The sequence below is a fragment of the Triturus cristatus genome, chromosome 2_2 (assembly GCF_964204655.1).
Source record: "Triturus cristatus chromosome 2_2, aTriCri1.1, whole genome shotgun sequence".
NCBI classification, from domain to species: Eukaryota; Metazoa; Chordata; class Amphibia; order Caudata; family Salamandridae; genus Triturus; species Triturus cristatus.
Window position 1 is genome coordinate 965,150,347 of NC_140582.1, and position 24,040 is coordinate 965,174,386.

A 24,040-nucleotide genomic window follows, 5' to 3' on the forward strand; every position below is an offset into this window, starting at 1 on the left:
AAACACTCTGCACCCAGCCGCCCAAGTGGCCCTGGCAGTGTAGCCTCTAAACCTATCTACTTCCCCATTTGCCCCCAGCAAGTGACCAGGAGCCCAGCTCCCACAGCCGCGTGGCCTGCTAGTCAGCAGCCACCAACCAAGGCCCCCCTGCCTCCCATAGGATAACATTGGGCCTAACTCACTCTGCACTCGGCTGCCCATGTGCCGCTGAGGGTGTAACAACTGTACCTACCTGACCCAGGGAGACCCCTGAGTCTGTGCCCAGAACCTTAACTCTGCCAGTAGAGTACTTACCCAAAAGTCGATAACCCAATTTTCCTCCATAGGGTAACATTGACTGGTTTCTTCTGAAATTTCTTCTAAGTGTGGAGTTTCTAAAACTTAAAATATTCACCAAAAATCAACCGAGTAACGAAAATGACAATACACACCTGGTTTTAGGAGAGATCCCAGTGCTGGATCTTGGTGCCCAGCACTGACCCTGAAAAATATTCACAACCGTACTTACCAGTAACCCAATTTTCTTCCTTAGGAAATCATTGACTGTTTTTCTGTGAAATTTCTTCTAAGTGTCGATTTTTGCAAACTTCAAATATTCTTTAAAAATCGTGCTAACTGTGAAAACGTAATTGCTTACCTGTTTTAGATAGAGGTCCCAGCACTTAGTCTAGGAGCCCAGTACTGGATTACAAAAGTAACGAGAACCTACTTTACCTGCAACTTGAATTTTCTCCCATAGGGAATCATTGACTGTTTTCTATGAAATTTCTTCTAAGTGTCAACTTTTAAAATAGCAAAATATTGCCTAAAAATCACAACAGTAACTAAGTAGACTTTTATCACTTGTTTCTAAGAACTGTCCCAGGACTGAATCTAGGATCCAGTCCTGGAGTTACAAAAGTAATCCTGAAAGTAATCTATTGCAAATAACTTAAAACTTCCATTGAGCTCAATGCATTATTGTGTTTGAAATTGTGTTGCCAATTGCAACAACCTGTAACTATCTACAAAAGTCACTTGCATATTGCAAAAGTATTCAACAAAAACATCTCATTCTGAGAAAGTATATTTTAATACCTATTGTTGGTTCTAAAATAAAACAGACATATATTTTTTATATAAACCATCGGCCTAGAGTTCAGTTATTGAGTGTGTTAGACCATTTGCTGACTGAGTGTGTGCAGCAAATGCTTTGCACTGTCCTCTGATACTGCCTTACTGCTCGACCAAGCTACCACTTTAGAGAGTAAGGTTATATCTAACTTTAGCCTCCGCCAAACATCTGGGGACTGTGGACTCTGTGCACACTGTACCTATTTGGGAACAGTATATACAGAGCCACTTTCTCACACTGCGCTCTAGTTCAATACTGTTTCTTGGGTTCCCCTTGGTGCGCAATCCACTCACCCTCGACGGTATTATTATTCAATCTCGTTTCCCATTCTCTGCGTATTTTATCGACTTAGAAAATCTCTTTCGATCGGAAACCTTGTGGAAGGCCGTTGGGCCTAGCCGCGTCGGGTCAGCTCGCAGTCAATGGAACGGACTCCATTTAAATTCTGTCCCTGGTGTCGCACCAAGTTTCCGTGCACCGGCTCCCACTAGTCTCCAACTTGTCTGTCTCCGGAACACAACAAACAAGACTGTGACGCGTGGCGATCCTTCGGATCCAAGAAAACTCTCCCCGACCGTCGGGCTTGACGTCACAAAATGTATCAACAACATAGCGGCTCTGCTCCGGATTTCTTCGGAGAAGATTCCGACCACGATGCCTTAGACGCGCAAGGAGCCCAAGAAGAATACGAACACATTTCCGTGTCAGAAGCCGACTCCGACATGGACGAAGACATTCCGCAGAGTCATCGTACCTTAAGTACTAATGCTCCCCTACCCCAAACTCTGCCCTAGAAAAAGGCTCCGGTCCCTCCTCTGCCTTCGGGCCAAGGTAGGCACAGAGAACAGGTTTCCAACTCCCCGCCTTTGGGCCCGGCACCAGAACAAATAAAGCCTTCCGGCTGGGGATAGAATCAGCCCCATTCCGGCACCGAGCCGAAACACTCTGCACCAAAACCAAATCATGTTGTTGTGACAATCCCTTCGTTGCCGAAACACAAAATCTCTTCGGATCCGAAAGCTTCGCACCGAAAATACCAGCTCTAAAAATGTTGGCACCAAAAGAGAAAACAGCTCCCCCGCCATCCAAGGAGCATTGTTTCTACGTCCCGCCTTCCAACCTGGACCCGAAACAAAAAGAATTGGCCATTAATCCCAAAACTGGACATATTCATGCAAAATTGCCAGTTAAACGCAAGCCAGAGACGGAGGACACTTACCACATTCCTCTTAAAAGTAAAAGTGTTGGTACGTACCCTTCTCATCCTCTCTCACTTTCTTCCCTACCTAACCCAAATGTGCTTCTAACACCCACAAATTCACCATAATCACTTGACAACCAGGGTGATGGGGATGGGGTTGGAGCAGATGACAATAGTTGTGATGCATGGAACAATTATAATGCAGATCCAAACACAGACAATGACCCAGACTTATACCTTTCAAAACCCTCTCCACCTGATGATAATGTAGGGTACATAGAATTAATAAATAGGGCTGCTGAATATCATGGAGCTCAGCTTCACAGAGTCTCTTGAGGAGGATTTTCTGTTTGAAACTTTAAGCTTGTCACAAAGATCCACTCATACACTGCCCATGCTTAAGGGTATGCTTAAACATGCAGACAAAATTTTTAAAGACCCTGTGCGTGCAAGAATCCTTACACCAAGGGTGAACAAAAAATATAAACCTGCACCTACAGATCCATTTTATATCAAGGGTCAGTTACCATTAGACTCCCTAGTAGTTTCTAACATCAATAAACAGGCAAACTCACAAACGTCAGGAGATGCCCCTCCTCCACACAAGGAATCCAAACTGATAGATGCCTCTGGGAAAAGAGTAGCTGCGCAGGCAGCCAATCACGGGTGTATTGCCAATACTCAGGGTCTTTTAGCCAGATATGATTGAGCGCATTATGACTAATTGAAGCAATTGCTCCAATTTTTACCAGACGAACATAAGGCTAAGGCACACGACCTAGTTCAGGAAGAGAAACTGATTTCGAACACCTCCATAAGGTGCGCTTTAGGTGTAGCTTACACTGCCGCTCGTGCAGTTAACACCAGTGTCTTGCTAAGGAGACACGCCTGGCTCAGAATTTCAGGGTTTAAACCCGAAGTCCAGACTTCTATTTTAAATCTACCCTTTGACAAAGAGCATCTATTTGGTCCTGTGGTAGATACTTTCCGTAGAGAAGACGAAAAAGCACACAGATGTCGCTAAATCCATGGGAGCTCTTCAGTCCCCATCCATTCGGCATTCTTTTCGTCGCTCCTTCTACAGGGGGGTCTCCAAGAACACATCCATAGACAACACCTAAACATCACGCAGAGGTAACAGTCAATCACCCTCTTCAAGAGGTTGCTTTCGAGGTGGGTTTCAAGGAAATAATGGCAAGGGAAGAGGTAGAGGTTCCACACCCCGCACTTCCCCCGCAACAAACAAACCGTGACTTGCCACCTCTTCCCACAATCATTCCACACCTGTCGGGGGACGTCTCTCTCAATTCCTCCCCTTCTGGCATACAATCACTTCAGACAGATGGGTCCTAGGAATTATCCAATCTGGTTATTGCCTGGAGCTTACCAAATATTCCTCCACATTCACACACAATGTCACCAGAGCATCAACACCTCAAACAGGAGATTCACTCTCTTCTGCAAAAGGGAGCTATAGAGCCCGTACCATTACAATATCAAGGGTCCGGCGTGTACTCCCTATATTTTCTCATACCCAAAAAGGACTGCTCTCTCAGGCCTATACTGTATCTCAGAGAGCTAAATCAATATATTCACTTGGATCACTTTCACATGGTGACACTTCAAGTGCTCCCACCCTGACAGCAAGGCGACTTTGTCTACTCTAGACTTATTAAAGGACGCATACTTCCATATTCCGATACATCTCGCTCATCGCAAGTATTTCAGGTTTGTGGTAGCAGGACAACATTCTGAGTCACCACTGCTCCCAAAGTATTCACCAAATGCCTGGCAGTAGTCGCTGCTCACCTACGAAGACAACATATTCATGTCTTCCCATACGTGGATGATTGGCTCATTGCCAGTTCTCATCCAAAGTGTCTCCAGCACACTCCTATAACAGTTCAATTACTGCATGACCTGGGGTTCAAAGTAAACATGTTTAAGTCCCATCTCCAACCCTCCAACACGCAAACATACTTGGGAGCCACTCTCAATACTCAAAAAGCTTTAGTCTGTCCCAGTGCAGCCAGGATCCACAGTATTCAGGCTATAGTTTCGCAGTTCGGTCCAACCAGTTATTACCAGCTTGGGTATTTATGAAACTACTGGGAATGATGGCATCTTGCATCGTGATAGCTCCCCATGCAAGACTTCAAATGCGTCCCTTTCAGGAATGTTTAGCACGTCAGTGGAATCAGTCTCTGGGTTAATTGTCAGATCTAGTGTTGGTGGATGGCCGCACCCATCGCTCTCTGCAGTGGTAGAATCCACAAAACCTATCCAAAGGGCGGCCCTTCATCTACCCAATTCCACAGACACTGCTAACAGCAGATGCATCGCTCTCTGGTTGCGGCCAAACTCGCACAATTCAAGGTTTGTGGAGTCAAAAGCAACTTCACATCAATCAACTAGAGCTGCTAGCAGTATTTCTAGCGCTTGTGGCCTTCCAGACTCACCTTGCAGGCAAAGCTGTCCTGATGGGCACCGAAAACATGACAGCCATGTATTACATACAAAAAAACAGGGTATAACTTACACTCTCCAGCTGTCAAGACTTGTTATGTTATGTTAACGGGTTTTATAGAGCGCGACAGCTGCCTCAGCTAAGAGGCGTCCCGGCGCTGAGCAACAAAAGAGCCGTATGCATAAAACACTGAAGGCCTACAGAAATGTCTTAATGGCTTTTCTAAAATGAAAGTAGTTAGTAAACCCACAAATGCGGGCCGGCAAAGAATTCCACAGAATGGCAGCTCTATTGCGAAAAGAGCGCCCACCCGCACGGACTCTTCTCACCCGGGGAATCACTACCAGACATTGTCCCATAGATCGAAGTGATTGTGTAGGAGTGTAAGGTAGAAGAAGGTCAGACAGAATTTGGGGAGGTGCCAATTTCAGAATTTTTAAGGCAATACACAATGCCTTAAACTCAATTCGCCTGGCTACAGGCAACCAGTGAAGGTGGCGAATTGCACTGGTCACTGAACAAGTTCTGCGCAAGCCCAAAAGAGATCTTACGGCCTGCAGAAGCCATTTGGAGGTGGGCCATACATCACAAGATTTATTCCTAGAAGAACACCTCCCAGGAGTAAACAATCAGATTGCAGATCTTCTCAGCAGGCAAAGACAACAGATTCACGAGTGGGAACTTTACCCGCAAGTTCTCCTGCCGTTATTTCAAATGTGGGGTTTTCCACAGATGGATCTGTTCGCCACCCACCAAAATGCAAAATGCCCAAACTTCGCCTCCAGGTATCCACACCCATTGTCCAAAGGAACTGCACTATGCACTATGGATAAAGTGGTCAGGGATATTTGCCTATGCTTTTCCGCCTCTCCTACTCATTCCACTGGTGGTTCGGGAGCTCAGGCAAACATCCCTCACACTGATCCTAGTAGCTCCCACATGGGCCCGTCAGCCTTGGTTCACTACCCTGTTGGAGCTCTCAGTAGTTCCTCATCAAAAACTATGTCTCGCACCAAAAGTGGTATCTGCTTTTCACATCAATTAATCTGTTGAGTTGCCTGTGTTCTTTCCTCAACCAGATTCAGTGGCAGAATGGGCTCTACACACTTTTGATGTTAAACGAGCATTAATGTATTTCATAGAAAGGACTAAACCATTTCGTAAAACAAAACAACTCTTTGTAGCTTCTGCTTCACCACACAAAGGCAATCCAATTTCTAAATCGGGTATTGCTCGGTGAATTGTTAAATGCATTCAGACATGCTATACAGAAGCAAAGAGGGCTTTATCAATACCTCCTAGAGCACATTCCGCCCGCAAACTAGGGGTTACTATGGCTTTCTTAGGAAACATCCCCATAGCGGACATCTATAAAGCTGCAACATGGTCTACACTACACAAATTCACCAAACACTATTGTGTAGACAACAAGCTAATGTAGGCCAGGCAGTACTTGGAACACTCTTTCTGGCAACTGCAACGGCTACACATAAGCTACCGCTTTGGGAGAATACTGCTGTATAGTCTATGCAAAGCATGTGATCTGCAGCTCACATGCCTCGAACGGGAAATGGTACTTACCCAGTAGGCATCCGTTCTTGGCATGTAGAGCTGTAGATTCGCATGCGCCCACCTGCCTCCCCGGGTACCTATATATGTTGCAGGTCTCTTACTTTATATACATACGCATGGACGTCTCTATTCTACTCTTACTAACTCCATTCTCACCCAATCTAACAATGGAGTTGATGCCCATGCGCACTATCACCGAAAGGAGGAATCGCCTACCTCGTGACTGGAAAGACTTCTTCGAAGTGCAAACATCCGGGCCCAACAGTAGATGGCAGGATTAGGCAAAGCATGTGAATCTACAGCTCTACATGCGAAGAACAGATGCTTACTGGGTAAGTAACATTTTCCTTTCAGGTATGTGCTGGATTTCCAGCTCTGGATGAGCTGCAAGCAGAGTGTGAGATGTTGGATGTATGGAGGACAGGAGACTTTCAAGTAGTTGTGTGCCATTGGTATATTGGTGAGTTTGTATACTGTTCTCAGTGAGTAGAGACCAAAGGAACTCCATGTAAAGGTCGAAAATGACAGCGAACACAATGGAACCCAGTGAGAATGTTACAGGAATCCTTCCATGGACATCCCATAAGCAGCGTGCTTGCACATACCACATGGACATAATGGTAAGCAGTCGTCCTGTGCCTGTGAAGCAACCAAATGGCTCTAGTATTAAGAAGTCCTTGCTATTACTGTTCTCTGAAGGGGACACAGTCATTCAAAGTATATTTCTGGTGCGCTAAGAGCCCACAATAACAGAAGGTGATTTTGGTCTATGTACTGTTCTTAATACCAGATATGCAGGGTATATTGGCACTATTTGAGTGATTGTAAACCTGAACACCAGTTTTTATGCAAATCGCTGTCAAACGTAGTTATGTTATCAATTTTTCACAATATAACCACTCTTATATGCTTTATTAGCAGGAACAAAATATTTCCCAGCATTGAACTGGTCCTTTTTGGCCAAATGAGTAACCTGACTTTTTGTCTTGGTATTTTTAGTGTTTCCTTTTTGCTTCTTTTTGTATACATTGGTTTTACCACTCACTTGGTATTTACCGGTCATTACTGGGTCCCCTCAGCTTGGAACCCAATTTGATTTGTACATTCTAAATTACATATATGATTGACAGACATACCCTGCGTTCCCAGGATACTTAAGTGGTTTCCGTGGTCCTAATCACAGATGCAAAAACTATGGCTCTGATCACTATATTTAAAATACCAAAAGCATGATACACAAAATGTAAGCTTTACTTAATATCTTTGTTTGTTACTGTAATTTATTAGTTTAGCTACTGAAAACCCAATCCAGTTGTAATTTAAAGGCTAGTAGGATTTATCATTGCATATGAAAAATTAGATCAATTGAAGTTGTAATGCTGTTATTTCTGACACCTCTATCTATGTAGAATTATAAATAACAGTTTTGAAAAACTCACTTCTTTTGTAACCCTCTCCCTTTACTCTTTTTCAGTAACAGGCGGATTCTTCAGCCAGCTCAGGTGTGCGACATTATGAAAGGAGTTATTTTGGTACTCTGCTATTTCATGATGCACTATGTCGACTACTCTATGATGTACCATCTAATAAGAGGACAGTCTGTGATAAAGCTGTACATAATCTACAACATGCTGGAGGTGAGCACAGACCATTTGACTAGCATATCATGCTTGAAGAAATTACAAAACGAAATCCCCTGCTATTTCTGCAGTCGTTCTCTCACCCTCCTTTTGAACGTTTTCGTGTCCTGCATCACTCTCCTGCAGACTAACAGGGACATAAAAAGGAAGCATAAGGTCACGCTGTTATTTGCTTAAGCCAGATCCTCCACCTAGGATTTCCTTACAACCCTTCTTTTTGTTGAATGAAGGGGATTTAAGCTTTCAAACTGGTCCCCGATCTGGTCAGACTCCCTAGGTGATATTTGGGTATTCCACTTGTTTCCAATTATGTTTAGTGAACGAAAGAATCTCTTGGGCTGTAGCATTGTCCAATTTGTCTTAAATCGTAAATGGACCAAAATTGACCAAATTCAGGTTCTGAAGGATACTTCTGACTGCAGTTTCCTCACCTTTAGAATATTCTGGATCTGGGAGATTTCCAAAGTAGTGCTCTTTGTCCCACCCGCTGGCACTTAGCCATATAGGCGCCACCCCTGCACCCTGATGTGAGTTCCTTCCTTTCGACGTATTCGAATGCGAGCACCTCACCCTTTTTTCTGTATTGACAACATTTAAAATTGAAATCTAGTGTGCAAAGGAATTATGTCCCTACCGAAAATTACAGTTTCAAACTATGCTGTGACTGTTGAAAAGAGATGTCGCTGACGGATCAGCACAAGGTGCGTCTTTGGTGTTTGGGTCAGGGCATGACCCCAAGTCGTAAAATGAGTGCCCTCATGCACCCAGAGGCAATGCTGGACCATGGAGCCCAAGTTGTGCTCCAGGTCAAGGGGGCAGATGCATTCCTGCTCTCTCATGCCCATTCCCGCAACAGGTCTTCTTTGTGGTCAAAGTCATCTGGTAAGTCAAAATCCAGATTGAAGCTAAAATACGAGGTGAAGCGGAATTCTATCACTTCCCCCACTCTATATCTTAATACAATGTGCAAGGGCATCAAGGTGCTACTCGGATCTTGTTCCCTATCGAGGAGCTGATCCTGCAGTACATCCCGATATGCCCTAAGTTACCAAGCTTATTGGCGAAGCCGCAACTGCTTGAGGGATTTAAGGAGTCCATGCTGCATATTTTTGGTACTCTTGCGGCTTCCTCTGGTGTGCCTGTTTGGCCCCAAGGATCCACTGAGGCCTGCAGTTAGGTTACTGCCAGCGGATTGGTACTTGGCACCATCTGACCCCATGGAACCCATTCCGGGTTCAGCTGCGACTCCGTTGAAGAGTTCCATTCTGACTCTTTCTTCGACGCCTGTCTCAACGTTGTCGGTACCGGAGGGGAATCCACTACTGACTCCGATGTCCGACCCAGACAGTACTCACACTCTGACTCCACACCAGCACACCCATTACCTATCTAGCCTGAATCCGATAATACACTCCTGCTACTGTAGAGCAGTCATCTGAGGCTACATCATCTTTTTGGTTCCAAGTCAGACCAGCGTTTAGCCTTCGGAGAGGACTATAATGATAATGTGGCTGATTTACCCCACATTATGTTGATTACATTTTATACATGGATTTATCGGCGGCCAGTGGGCTTGATGCTTCCCTTGATACAGTGTTGATTTCTTTCCCCCTCAGGCCCATCGAAAGAGTGCTTTCTTTGCAGTGGTAATTAAATATACTTTTAAAGTCCTGGACCTATTACTGTCTCCATTTGAAGCTACGACAAATATCCCTACATAAGCTTTGCAACGTGATCCTGCTTCCTTTGAGCCCTTACTCCCATTCACCAAGACCCTAACAAAATGCTTTATGGAAACTTTATCTAAGCCTTGCTTTTGCCGACTGGTGGAAAGGCAGGTGGCCTGGCACCACACACTGGCACCTGGAGATCCAGATATTTGTACACCGCATACTACTACTGAGAATTTGGAGGTCCATGCTTGCAACAGCAAGGTGAATCCTAATTCATTCCCTACTATCCCCCTGGACAATGAGTCGAAAAGGATTTAAGCGTTCATGAAATGAATGTTCTATTTGGGCAGCCTAGCCATGAAGACGTTCAACAAGGTTTGTATACTAGGCCATTATACTCATGCCCTCTAGGACATGGCCAGCAAGATTTACATCAGTCCTGAAAGAGTTTAGGGTCTCCTTGGCTCAAACCATTCAAGATGGTCCGAATGCAAACAAATATGTAATTTATGCTCGACTGAACACAGCCAATTGCCTGGTGCAAGCAGTCACCATTAGTCTGTTGCTCTGTTGCTATGCATGGATGCAATCCACAGGTTTTTCTGGAGAGGGGCAGGCAATCCTTATAGATATGTAATCCAATGAAGTATGCAGTTCCTTTAGACAAGTGAAAAAAGTGGGTAAGATGTGCCTTTTGATGGATCATTCCTAGTTGGCAAAAGTGATTCTGCCCTAGAATGCTTCAAAGAAAGCTGGGCCACAGCACATTCTTTGGGCCTTTTGACCCCTGCCATACAGTTTCCTCCTCAATTTCCCCGTTTCGAGGGTACTCCAGAAGGTGGGCATATAGACAAAGCAAGGCATCAGTCACCATAATATTTTTGTGGTCGGGGTGGAGACCAAGCATGCAGGTCACCGATCTTCCCAGTCTCCCCTCCTCTGCGTCATCATTCTCTAGGCCACTTTTCTCTTAGCGGCACACCACCACCTTGTGGGAGGCAGGATTCAACATTTTATCCCAGGTTGGAAGTCCATCTCATCCAACAAATGGGTCCTCCAAGTTGTCAAACTTGGTTGTGCCCTTCTGTTCCTTTCTGTACCTCTGCAGCATCCTCTCATATCAGAGTGGCTCTCAGAAGACCCCCTGTCCATCTTATTGCTAACCCTGAAGTCATTGGCATGTGCCATCCGTGGCCATCAACAAATACGGGGCTTCCAAATAACCCCTACCATTGAATCGGAAGAGAAGATCTCCCTTTATGCAGATGACGTACTCCTGTACCTTACAGAACCGGAAATTACTGTCGCCCCCCTGTTAGACACCATAGAGGAATATGGGAGGTACTCGGAAAATGGAATCAATTGGCATAAATAGACAGTATACGACAGTATACGACCCTGACGGAATTCCACTGGAGCTGCCTCTGCCCGGCGAACTGGATATGGTTTCCTACAGATTCTAATGCCTGGGTATATTTGTCACCCCATAAAGGGAAATATACAGGCAAAAAAATCTGGGTAGGGTGATAGCGAACTTTAAAAGCCATGGGGAAGAGATGGAAAGACCTCCCCCTAACTATGATAGGAAGTGCGTCTCTCTCTAAAATTATAACTTTGCCGCAATTATAATACGCCCAAAACACATATCATCCACTCCCGCGGGCAGCGTTTGATGGACAAGAGGTCGCAATTTGTTCCCTTCTGTGGCAGAAAGGACCTCCACGAATAGCTTTAAATTGCATTGCATTGCAGCGGAACTCATAAAACGGCGGCCTAGCATTGCCGGACAATCAATCAATCAATCATAGCATTTGTAAAGCGCACTACATACCCGTGAGGACCTCAAGGCGCTAAGGGGGGGAATGCTGCTACTGTTCGAAGAGACAGGTCTTGAGGAGTCTTCTAAAGGTCGGTAGGTCTTAAATCTGCCTAGGTGGATGGGGAGGGTGTTCCATGTCCTGGCAGCCAGGTGGGAGAATGATCTGCCGCCGCCGGTCACTCTTCGGATGTGGGGGACGGAGGCGAGGGCGCGGTCTGCGGAGCGGAGCTGGCGGGTGGGGGTGTAGATGCAGAGTCTGCTGGGTGAGGAGCTTGAAGATTATCCTCTTGTTGACGGGGAGCCAGTGCAGGTCTCTCAGGTGGGGTGCGATGTGGCTGCGGCGAGGGATGTCGACGATCAGGCGTGCGGAGGCGTTCTGGATGCGTTGGAGCCGCTTCAGGAGTTTGGCCGAGGCTCCTGCGTAGAGTGCGTTTCCGCAGTCCAGTCTGCTGCTGACGAGGGCCTGGGTGACTGTCCTTCTTGTTTCGGTGGGGATCCACATGTAGATCCTGCGGAGCGTGCAGAGGTTGTTGAAGCAGGAGGAAGAGACGGCGTTGACCTGCTTCGTTATGGAGGGGGTGGAGTCTAGGATGACCCCTAGGTTGCGTGCGTAGTCGGTGGCCGTTGAGGCTGTTCCTAGTGCTGTAGGCCCACAGGAGTCGTCCCAGGCCGAGGGGGTGGATCCGAGCATGAGGACCTCCGTCTTGTCAGAGTTCAGCTTCAGTTGGCTGTTCCTCATCCATTCGGCGACTGCCTTCATTCCTTCGTGGGGGTCCTTGGTGAGGGAGAGGATCAGCTGGGCGTCATCGGCATAGGAGATGATGTTGAGGTCATGCATTTGGGCGACGTGGGCGAGCGGTGCCATGTAGATGTTGAACAGCGTTGGGCTGAGTGATGAGCCCTGGGGTACGCCGCAGATGATCTTGTTGGCTTCAGAGCAAAAGGGGCATATTATTGGTCCGCACACCTCACCCCACATATAGGCTGGAGAGGTAGGGGATAGGCCCAAAAAACAACTACACTATCTATATGGTGGCAAGGGGCTATGCACATTGTTGCCGGCAACACAGGTTACTTTAGAGGCATGGGATAGAGACACAAAAGCTATGGGCTGAATAAAACGGATCACTAAAAGAACACCTATATGGCTGGGGGGGATGGTTCCAAGAACTAGGAAAGCTGAAAGGCTTTGGGATGTAGGTCCTGCTAGGCATTTTCTTGCTCTGGGACGTGATTGAAAAGGAGATCTTAAAACCTGGCCTCTACTAATTACAGAGCATGGCCTACATAGATCCTAATGTTTCAGCTCCATACAACTACGCCATGCATGGCAAGCAGAGGGATTATTATGTTCCAGCCTTCCCGATTACCCCCCTCTCAAAGCTACTATTACAAGAGAAGCTGGTGGAAAAGCCGATCTCCTCCATATACAAAACAATAACATGCCAGATAACTTGGGAAATTGCTTAGAGATGGAAGGGGGGCATGGGAGGCCTGGAAGAGAAGGGGCCATTAAAAAAAGACTATGACTGGTCCAGTGCAAAATCTTACACAGGATCAATTATGATTGAGACAAACTGCATAAGAACGGGAGGGCCATCACGCCACTCAGTCTTAAATGTAGGACAGCAAAGGGTGATTTCTATCATACAAAATGGGGTTGCACCAAAATCCAGTTGTATTAGTGGAAATAGTAGAAGAGTTGGGGAGGATAGTGGGGGCACCCATACCCTTAGAACCCGGTTTTATCCTACTGGGTATACCGAGGGAGGTTGACATAATTGGAGCTCAGTTCTCTTTTGTAGCACTAGGCCTTGTTGTGGCCAAGAGAGACGTGGCAAGAAGGTGAGAAGTGGCAGAGACTCTCACAATTAAAAAGTGCTAAATCGGAGGAGGGTTTAGATTAAGGACAGGAAGAAATGGCGCTCTAGCAAGTACGCAAAGGAGTCTAAGATGCGGACAAATGAGCACGGTGCTATTAGGTCAGGGGAAACAAACCCAAACAAAATAACCCCTGCGAGTGTGTAGGTCAAGACTCACGCTGAAATATAGAACCAAGTCCTGTGCACACGTATAAGGTTGATGGTTTTAGTGTGAAAACCAAAATTAAACCACTTTTTTCGGAAAGATAACATGAAGGTGGACATCAGGAGTATCTTAATGGGGATTTTTATATCAATCCAGAAAGAAAACCAGCCCACACGTGTTTCGTCACAACGTGGTACAATAGTGGGCACTACCTGGAAACTTAGACGCGAACACTACACGCCGGAACCAGGGAGCATAGATCTCCCCTTATGCGGACCAACACATCTGTTGCGCTCATGTCTCAAAATATTACTGAGATACCGATTAACCCGTGTCGCTACCGGGTTAGAATTATCACCAGTACTGCGCTCTGAAGAGTCACAATTGTACCACGTTGTGACGAAACACGTGTCGGCTGGTTTTCTTTCAGTATTGATCTGGATTTATATGAAAATCCCCACTAAGATACTCCTGATGTCGACCTTAATGATTTTTGCGAAAAAAGTTGTTTCATTTTGGTTTTCACACTAAAACCTTCAACCTTATACGTGTGCCCAGGACTTGGTTCTACACAATTAAAAAGTGGTAGAGGGACATGGACCTCTATATGGCTGCTGAACGCACAACTTATACTAGCAGGAGATGCACACTTAGATTTCACAAAATATGGGGCCCATGGAGACGTTACTATGGGCTAGACCTACTATACGACGCACCAGTAACCACACCTCTTAATATCAAACACATTGATGTCATGGTGCAGGGTATAAATTGTCAGACTAATTAAACATATGTGGAATGTTTAACGGACTTGGAGATGGGACCTAATGTCGGGGTTATTGCATTGTGGTGATAAATGTAGTCAGTAGTTATTGTTGGCACGAATAATATGCTCCTTTTGGAATGTATCTCATGCAACACAAGTTATTGATTTTGCTGCAATGTATGTTTTTGCAGTATCCAAGATGCAAAGCAAGAAAACTGATTCAAATATAAAAATACATAAATATAATATATGTAAATATCACAAGGTACCAGAGTAGATCCAGAGAATCTTCTCAGCAGTGTTCTGCATGTCGATAGGTGTGGTACAATAGTGCTCCACTGTGACTCCCTTTTGCCCTGGAAGTAACAGAATGTAGCCGCATGTAGATGCCACCCTTTTGCTTAGACATAATTTACTTTCTTTCCTCATGCTTCGATCGGGATCCGGATCTGTGCTCTCATCTTTCCGTTTTCTGACAAGTTTAAAAAAAAATCAAATGTACTCAAAGTGGCCAGGAGCACTGTCTTTCCTGATAAGAGAAGGATTCAAGCTGCACCGTGACTGCAGGATGCAGATGTCGGGCATAGACCTGTACGACATGTGCTTGGGCTCCAGTCATGACTCACTTGTGCAATAAATGCGCCCGCATGCATCCAAAAATGATCTGGCTGCGGGAGGCGAAACTGTGTGTCACCGTTCATAAGAAGAGGTGGTAGTTGAAAAAAAATTCACCTCCAAGATCATGTTTAAGAATTCAGTAATGCATGCCGTCTCATTCTCACTCCATGTCTTCTGGAAAGTCAGTCGTGTCTTAAGTGTAATTACTCGAGGCTGGACTCTACCCCATCCCTCCACTCAACATCAGGGGAGAAGATGCAAGGTCATCAATAAAAGGATCACACACTATGATCTAGTCCCGCAGGTAGTCCTGGTGCCCTCCTGAATTCTTTGGTCCATTGTCAACCCTGCAGTAAATCGCAGCCTTTAAGGAGGCCCTGTTGCAACTTTTTGAGGCACTTGTCTGGTGCTCCTTTTGGCTCCAAGGAATCATGATTGGCACCAGTTGCACTTTGCTGACAGATCCTTCCCCGTCGCAGACTAGCCCCATGCCCTCTTCTGCTGCTGGTGCATGCTTGCACTCTGGCCCTAAAGTCCACACCTGTCCCTTCCTTCCAATCGCAGATGCACATTCCAGCAGTTTAAGACTGTATCCCGATAGCAGTATCCAAAATGAGCCAGTGTTGTATCGCACCAGGTCTGTGTCGCGTTATAAGATCACAGCCAATTTGCATGCCAGCTCTAATCCTCAACCTCTGCCCCAACATCACTGACACTGAGCTAGACTTGCCACCTGAAGAAGAAAGTATCTCCCACAATATTTGAGAAGGGAAGCAAAAGTACTTGATTTACAGTTACCTGCTGGACAAGCAAACTTGTTAACTGAGATTCTACAACCAGGTCCAGTGTCTTCCAAGTCATTATTGCCATTCATTGAGGTAGGAGTATCTAGTGTCAACTCTACTGTGCAATGGGGTTTCCTCCAAAAAAGACCCTAGGAGGTGAATTGCAACTGCAATGGAACATGGGTCTCCTGTACGCGCTCCCATCTTGAATTTTGAGGAAAGTCCGAAACGACTAGGCCCAAGTCATTTTACTAGGCTCAGACTGGGCCAGGAGGGTATGGTACCCATAGCTTCTAAGCATAAGTATTTGCCCTCTGATCTAGCTCCCAGGATGATTTCCTGTCTCAGCATCCGAGTTTCCGCAGTCTACACTCCATGTGTGGAGATTGAGTGGCGACAGTTAAATGTGTGCAATCTGCCAGCTGCATGAGTTAATGCTATCCTTTCAGCCTGACACACTTCAACAAAGTCCATCTGGGCAGGGTGCTGGGAGAATTTGTTGACTGGTGTGTGCTGCTTGTCTTACTGACCTTCTGCAGACTAAACCTTTGGATGTGTCGCTTATCGTTGACTCAGCAAGGCTTTGCAATGAGCTCAGTTTAATATTATCTGTCAGCCCTTTCAGCCTTTCTGTGTTTACCTGATCAACCACCAACTATTTAATTGCATTTTATCAAAGATCTGACTCGTACTCTAAGCCATTTGTCATGCTGCAATGGGACTTGAACACAGTCTTGACTTTTCTTATATATGTGTCTTTTAAGGCTGTGCGCAGTTACTCACTGCAACTACTGATGCTCAAAACAGTCATTCTGATTGCTATCATCTATGTGTGCTGCAAGAGTAAACTGCAAGCACTCTCGGTGCAACTGCCCTACAGCACTTTCTTTGTGGACAAGTTAGTGCTGAGGGCCAGCTGGCCTTCTTACCCAAAGTTGTGAGGAGTTTCCACATCGGCCTATCTGCTACTCTGCCTATGTTTTTTGCTCCACCTCATCCCTTGAAGGAGAAGTAGATAGATGCTCCATCAGCTCGATCCTAAAAAGGCATTTCGCTTTTCCATTGACAGTGTAAGAAACCACTGTGTGGATGGCTAGCTCTTTGCAAGATTATCTGGTAAAGTCATAAGCATTAAAATCTGCTATGCACTGGCTACAAACCAACCCTCTGAAAACCTGCAGGCTCATTCCACTATAGCCAAGGCCACTACAGCTGCTTTGGCAAGGGGAGTGCTGGTTTTGAATATCTTTCAAGGTGTGACATGGGGGCCGGTGCACACTTTTATGGAACACAACTGCCTTCACAGCCAGGTCTGACAGGAGGGTTATTTTTCCCTGGCTCTGTCTTCCAAGACTTTCTAGTCTGAATCCACTCCCCATACTTTCCTTTGGGAGGAACTGCTAAAGTATTTATTCTTAAGGAGAGGAAGCTGTAATTTGAAGTATCCATCAAGAACAAGTTACTTACCTTTTGTTAGCTCTCTTCCTGGTGGATTCAATATCTAACCACAGATTCCTTGCATCTCTCCCACCTCCTGATTCTGTGGAGTGAATTCCTAAGAAGGTTCCATGTTGAGTTTTGGTACACTGTTACCTACAATTTGTTTGATGCTCAACATCTGGGGGCGCAGACGATGGATTAAGAAACTGACATCTCCTTGCTTCCAGGGTGTAACGGAGTCCCCGCAGGGCCACATGGCCCCACCTTTTGGCGCACTGATTCACTGCTGAGAAAATTCTCTAGATCCAACCTGGCTCCGGAAAATATTCTTAAATTGAATAATCTGTGATTAGATTACCCTCCAGAAGGATAATTCTGAAAGTAAGTAACTTGTTATTTTTCACTCATACTAACTTTACTTCATCTTAATTTTGAAATGAATTGGTATATCATTGCTTCATCATATCAGAAGGAACTTGGTTAAATCCTCACTTGATCAGAACGCTGAAATAAATTGGTACAAGCTTGCTTCTTCATACCATTGAAATAAATTGTATACCATTGGTTGTGTACTTCTTTGCTTTCAACACCTGCATACCTCCGAGTCTCAGTAAGAATATTTTTGGGCTGATTGTTAAACATTTTTGATCAAGTTTTATTTTAACTGAAAGTGATCCTTTATGGGTATCCTGTCAAAATTCGATCATTTCATAGACCTATTAAAGCAAGCAAGCAAGAAAGTAAAATGTCTTGTTTTCCCTTTTCTTCTTACTGAATTTTTGATTCTAGGGTGGAACTTCTAATAAAGGAATTACTTTACATTCTCGTATCAACAAAACATCTTTACATTGTTGTACGAAGGAGTTTCAACCTCAAATCAAGATCGGAAACCAGAGAAAGAACATTTATAAAGGAGAATGTTGAAATATTTGCTTTGAGAAAAGACAGCCCTTGATATATGACTAATAACACTTCCATGTGGAAACTTTCTAGGACACTTGTTCTTTTTTGTGATTGAGTTTTTATCTTTTATTTGTTAAGTTATGCAATCAGCAGTAAAAGTGGGCATCATTGATATAAAACACAAAAAATTTCACAAGCTTGTGGAAAAAGTTTCAGCATTATGTTTTTACATGGTTCAGTCATAACTGTGGAAAGTAGGTAGCATCTCTTTCTGGTATGTACTGCGAGCATGGTTTTGGTGAAAACGTTATGTTTTATTTCCAGGTTGCAGATCGTCTGTTTTCATCTTTTGGACAAGACATACTGGATGCCCTTTACTGGACAGCTACAGAACCCAAGGAAAGAAAGAGGGCCCACATCGGTGTGATTCCTCATTTCTTTATGGCAGTCCTCTATGTCTGTATCCTTTATAAGCATTACGTTCTTCAGTGAACTTTGGCATGTCGGGTATATGAATACTGCTTCTAGCCTTGAGGAGAAACATGGTTGGAGCATGGTAACAAATTGACAGTTCTTTCCAGATTATTTTTGAGGATGACTGTGGAACTAGGAATTTCATTCAATGACATGTTTTATTTTGCTTCACACTCTCACATTCTAAGGAAAGAATGGGAGAGGGGGCTTTGAATCGCACAAAATTGGGTTGTGCTGGGATCCTGAGGATGAAAAAGGTTTGAATCTTTGGCCCAGCAAGAGATTTCATTCATGAAACGAGACTTCAAACTCTAATCCTCCCAAATCAAATATTCTGATATCCCCTTATTACTTACGTCGTCATAGATACTGTAATTTCTCTGAGCGCAATCACTGATTTTCATCAGTGGCTAGTTTTGTGTATCCGAATCTCTTGCTTGCTTTTGGCAAACATCTTGTGAGAATGTGCCTGTACGGCATCTAACGGTATTTAGTTCCATTATATGTGATGTGTTAGTAGTGGTGAACTGTATGGATAGTGATAAAACTTTGGCTCAGATGATTATTTTAACACTTCACTCTGACCCTTGTGATATTGCACTGGCTCCCGATGTAAAGATCAGACTCTTTAAAATCCAGATGCTTGATACACATTTATTTTTACACCTAATGAGTGACCATTAAATCACCATTTGTGCACTGAGGTTTAAGAATAAACTTCTAGATGTCCCACAGGTCCATCCAAAAAGGTCAGCGGTTGGGTCAATTCTGTGGTAGTGGCTAACAAATGGAACTGTTCGACTCTCCATCTGGCAAAGAATCTAATCTGTTCACATTTTGTAACCTTTTGTAGACTTGGCTGTTTCCATCGTCACATTAATCTTGATTGGGCCACTGAGAATGTACTAAAGTTAGTTAAAGTCATGTGTTTCTCAGCACCACGTTATCTTTCTGGGTAAAAGCTGCACTGTAAATACGAAGCCTAACCTTGCATAACTTCTGCAAGAGGTCCACTTTTCGATGGACATCAGATTTTTTGGTTAATAGTTAGCAGTGTGCCGAAGTTTGACTTCCAAAAGGTATTTGTCAAGCTTTAATGAAATTCATTTAGTTTACTTCGATCAAATGGAATATAGTTTTTTTTTCATTTTATCATTCCTTTACAGTGTTTGCTCTAAAAATAAAGCATTTGTCTTTCTTGGCAGAGTACCTTTTTTAAAAGAAATCTTTTCGTTTTTTCCAAACTCGAAAACATATGACATCAATAATGTTGGATATTACATTCATGCATGTTTATCTCATAGTGTACATAGTGAATTGCTTACAGCCTGGTTCTGATTTTCCCAATTTAAAACTACTGTTGACATTGACAACATAATTCGGGTGTAAGGATTGGGAAATAACTGACTGTCAAAAACTCCACTGGTCGGTCACACTTTCATCGCTTCATCCTCTACCCAGGCATCCTAGTAAGGCCTAACGTGGCGCCCATTTCTAAAACTCCCTCCCGACATTTCCCCCCTCCCGTGAACCTTCATCCGGACATACCACTCCCCTCCCCCTCAATGTGAAGTGGGTTATTCAAGAAGTATGCCCGCAAGGGTTCCCATATAACTCTTGGTCTGGAGGTCAGTGATAGTGGCTTCGCATAAACGCGTGATTGTTCCTGCCAGAATGTGAGGTTGTGCATCCAGTCCTTGAATTTGTGGGCCTTCCCTCTGCCGCATCTACAGGCCACCCTACTCTTGGCTAATAATAGCCCCAAAGAGATGTATTTCCTGAAGGACATTTCGACCCCCATTTGTGTAACCCAGCAGTTCTGTGACCGGGATAGCAGTTGATGAGGATCCAATCATTTGTTACAGTGCCTCAAAAATCTGTTGCCAGTACTTTCTGATTTGTTCACAGTCCCATGCTAAATGTAGGAAGGTTGCTCCTTCCCTCCCTCAACAGTTGCATCTGTCGCCTCGCATCGGTCGCCTTGTCTCTGGTGGAATTTATGCAGGCTGACTGGAGTGTAATATTGCCGATGGATATATTTAAAGTGTTTGATACGTAAACTGCTACTTTCTGAGATCAGCCATATTTGTTGACAACAATAACTCCATTGTTTGTCGGATAGGGTGGTACCCAGTTCAGCTTCCCAGTTCAATCGCAAGCCCCTCCACACTCCGTGTGCGGCCTGTACATTATGATAAAGCATTGATACCACATGTGCAGGATTGGTACTTTGGAGCAGCATACATTTAGTCACTCCAACTTTATGTAATAGTTGGCACAAGCTAATTCATGCATCACCGTGAAGTCTGGATGGTAGGGAAGGTTCAGCAGAGGCAAATAAAGCATAGGAGTGGGCAATCGCTTAGCCAGGCTCCACCAAGCCGCAGAGGTACATGCAACTGTAGAGGGGTCAGCATCCCTAACCCTGGGGGTCATCCCAAAAAAAAACAGCAAACTCGCTGGCTAGGCGAAGGTCTCTTGAAAGTTTATTCCAGGTGATTGGCCCTAAGTAAGAGAAGGATCTGCTGCCCATTCTAAGTCGATGGATCCTAGGCACTCTTGCCAGGTGAGCAGAGGAGGATCGCAGTGTGCGAGCTGGAGTGTACTCATTAGTCCTCTCTGAGATAACCCGCTCCAGAGTCGTGCAAGGCCTTATGCACTAATACCATGGCCTTAAATCGCACCCTCTTTTTTACAGGAAGCGAATGTAGGGCCTTCAGATGGGCGGACATGCGAGTCCTAGGTGGAGTTTGATTAAAAGTCTGGCTGCCGAGTTTTCCACCACCTGAAGTCTGCTAAGAAGGTACGCGGGGAGTCCGATATAAAGGGCATTCCCATAATCCAGTCTCATCGTGATCAGAGCCTAGATAAACGTTTTGCCAGCTGACTAATACAGGAGAGGTAGGAATCTTTTTCCGCAGAGGAAGAATTCTGAAACATGAGCAAATTAGCCCCTGGAAAGAGGGTGCTGTCAAATTTGATACCTAGATTCCTTACGGAATTGTGAAGAGGACCTGGCTGCGGCACATCCTTAGGCCAGCAAGTTCTCAGGAAGTTAGGAGGGGCCTCTCCGAAGATCACAATCTCCGTCTTATCTGCGTTGCATTTCAGTTGGTGCTTGGCCAACCAGTGAAACACCTTAGCGAGGCATTTTGAGATGAGCTCCCGGTTCAGCTCTTCTCAGCTACCCAGCTCTTCTCAGCTACCACAGGAGAAGAGAAGCTGTTTGTCATTCACATAAGACATTACTTTTGTGCCCATTGACTCTGCCAATGTTGCTAAAGGCCGAAGGTAAATATTGAACAGGGGTACGCCTACAGCCAGAGTTCTAGCTTGCAATGAAAATGGGGGCAGCCATAATTCTTGGCTTCAGTTGTTTCGAAAAGAGGTCAGCCATTTCAAGGTAGTGTTACGGATCCTTATCGCTTGAAGGCGCTCGAGTAGCTTTATGTGGGGCACTATGTTGGAATCTGAAGTTTGGTCCAACATGATCAGAATGGCCTTGCCTCCCTGGTCAAGGGTGCTTCTGACAAGCTCCACTACTTCCAGAAGCGCTGTCTTAGTACATAAGTGAGGTCGGAACCCTGATTGACTGGGATGTAATAATTTGCTTTCTTCCAGGTATTGGGACAGTTGCAATTAACTTCCTTCTCCAGAATTTTGGAGAAGGGAGAGGGGCCTATAATTTGCTGGTTGTTGTGGGTCACTCGAAGGTTTTTTCAGCACAGTAATCACTTTTGCCTTTTTCCAACGTGCAGGGAACCTTCGCCATGCACACCCCACATATGGTGACTTTGAAGGCTTTCCAAACCGTGGTTAGCTGAGGGACAGTGTCTATGTTGCACTTAAAGTCCTGAATCTCTTATCCCACCTCCATTCGGAAGGGGGTATCTAATAATGCAATGAGGGAGAGTCGCCAGGCCGAGTAAGGTGTTTTATCATCGGGGGGGGGGGGGGGGGGGGGGGACTAGCAACATCACAACAGGGGAGTGGTTTGAGTATGTTCACATCAGGTGCTTTACGTGTTGCAACCAGGTGCCGAGGCCTCTAGAGAACATGCAAGTCATGACCATGTGGAATGCACAGCAGAGTAAAATGTGCCCTCCTTCTGCGCAGAGTGGAGGCTTCTCCAAGCATCTAATGGGTAATTTTCTGCAATGACGCCACAAACATGATGTTGGGAGGCTGTGTAGTGGTTGGCTGGGGATGTGACATATCCAGGTGTGGCACTATCGTAGTATTAAAATCCCCCCAAAACTATGTGAGGGGGATCCTATGTCCACCACCTTCCACCAAAGAGTAGTGAACAAATCGTGGTCATCATTGTTGGGGCCATAACAGCACACAAATGTGACGAAGTGCGATGCCAGTCTACAACACATGAGACTGAAGCAGCCGTGTGTGTCCTGCAGTGATCCTAGTGCAGTTCTTCATAAGGGGTGTTTTTTTTTTTTACTGAGTATCACTGTTCCCCTGGCATAACAGGAGTGAGAAGCGAAGCATCTGTGCTCCGCCCAGTGGCAGACAAAGGTGACCAGGATGGAGGGGCCAAGGTCCTGTAACATGGTAATGTGAATATAATGCCTGTCCAAATAGGCTAATAAGTGTCTGCATTTGCGGGGATTACTCAGGCACCGAAATACCAGGTCAGTAGGTTGAATGCCAATCGCCTGTGGTTGATTGTCATGCGATCACAACTGAGCGATTTTGACTCTGTAGGTACAGACCATGTTACAGCATGCAATTAACAACTGATAAGACCAGGCCACACCAAGGTATGACAGGCAACATGAAATCTGGTAGCTGAAACCCTAACCCTACTCCACACACAATGACAGCCCAAACCTGTTGGAGTCCGTTCTCCCACCCCACCCAACAAGATTGACAAAAACAACATTACAGCAGTTAACCAGAACCTCTGCAGGAATAGAGTACATTGCCATAGTATATTGAAGATTTTCCAAGGGAACCTGCATTCTGCTAGAGAGGTATCGGCCAAACTGACCAATAGTCCAGAGAAGGGAGAGTAGAGTAAAGAAGCCGAGTGAAATGTAGATAGAGTGGAGACTCGGTAAGGAAACAAAGGAAGGAACAAGGAAACAAACCATGCAGTAGGGATTGCCTCGTAAGGTATCACCAAAGGCCTATCAGTTTTCCCCCAGAGTGAAGGGGGTGCCAGGGATTGATCTCTTAATGGTCTTAAAGGACTACCATGTCCACAGTTCTTTTTATCAAAAGGCGGGGACTATTCATCTTTTTTAGACACATTCCGGCTTGTGCATAAAGTACTTGAGGTGAAACAACAGGGTGTGTGGATCGCCGGGTAGATATTACTTTAACACTAAAGCACCCAATGCAACTCTGCAGTAGTTTATGTCTCCGTTCTATTATGACTCAGAGGTTTGGGTCAGCCAGGCTCCGACATTGACGAGGATAGTCAAGAGGGTGATAGTTCCGTCGTGCTTGTGTGCGATCCATGGTTGATTCGTTTCGGCATCCTGCACCGCCATCGTGAATTTGGGATAGATAGCGATGTTGAA

The 24,040-nt window shown here is 45.1% G+C and overlaps 1 protein-coding gene across 1 annotated transcript in view; it reads left to right on the forward strand.

Annotated features, from left to right (window-relative positions):
* TAPT1 (transmembrane anterior posterior transformation 1) overlaps nt 1-24,040 on the forward strand; it is a 443,118-nt gene that overhangs the window by 156,557 nt on the left and 262,521 nt on the right. The window contains exons 4-5 of the mRNA XM_085642381.1: nt 7,829-7,991; nt 18,351-18,486. Of these exons, the coding sequence (XP_085498507.1) occupies nt 7,829-7,991; nt 18,351-18,486 (299 nt within the window). The remainder of the gene's footprint in view (nt 1-7,828; nt 7,992-18,350; nt 18,487-24,040) is intronic.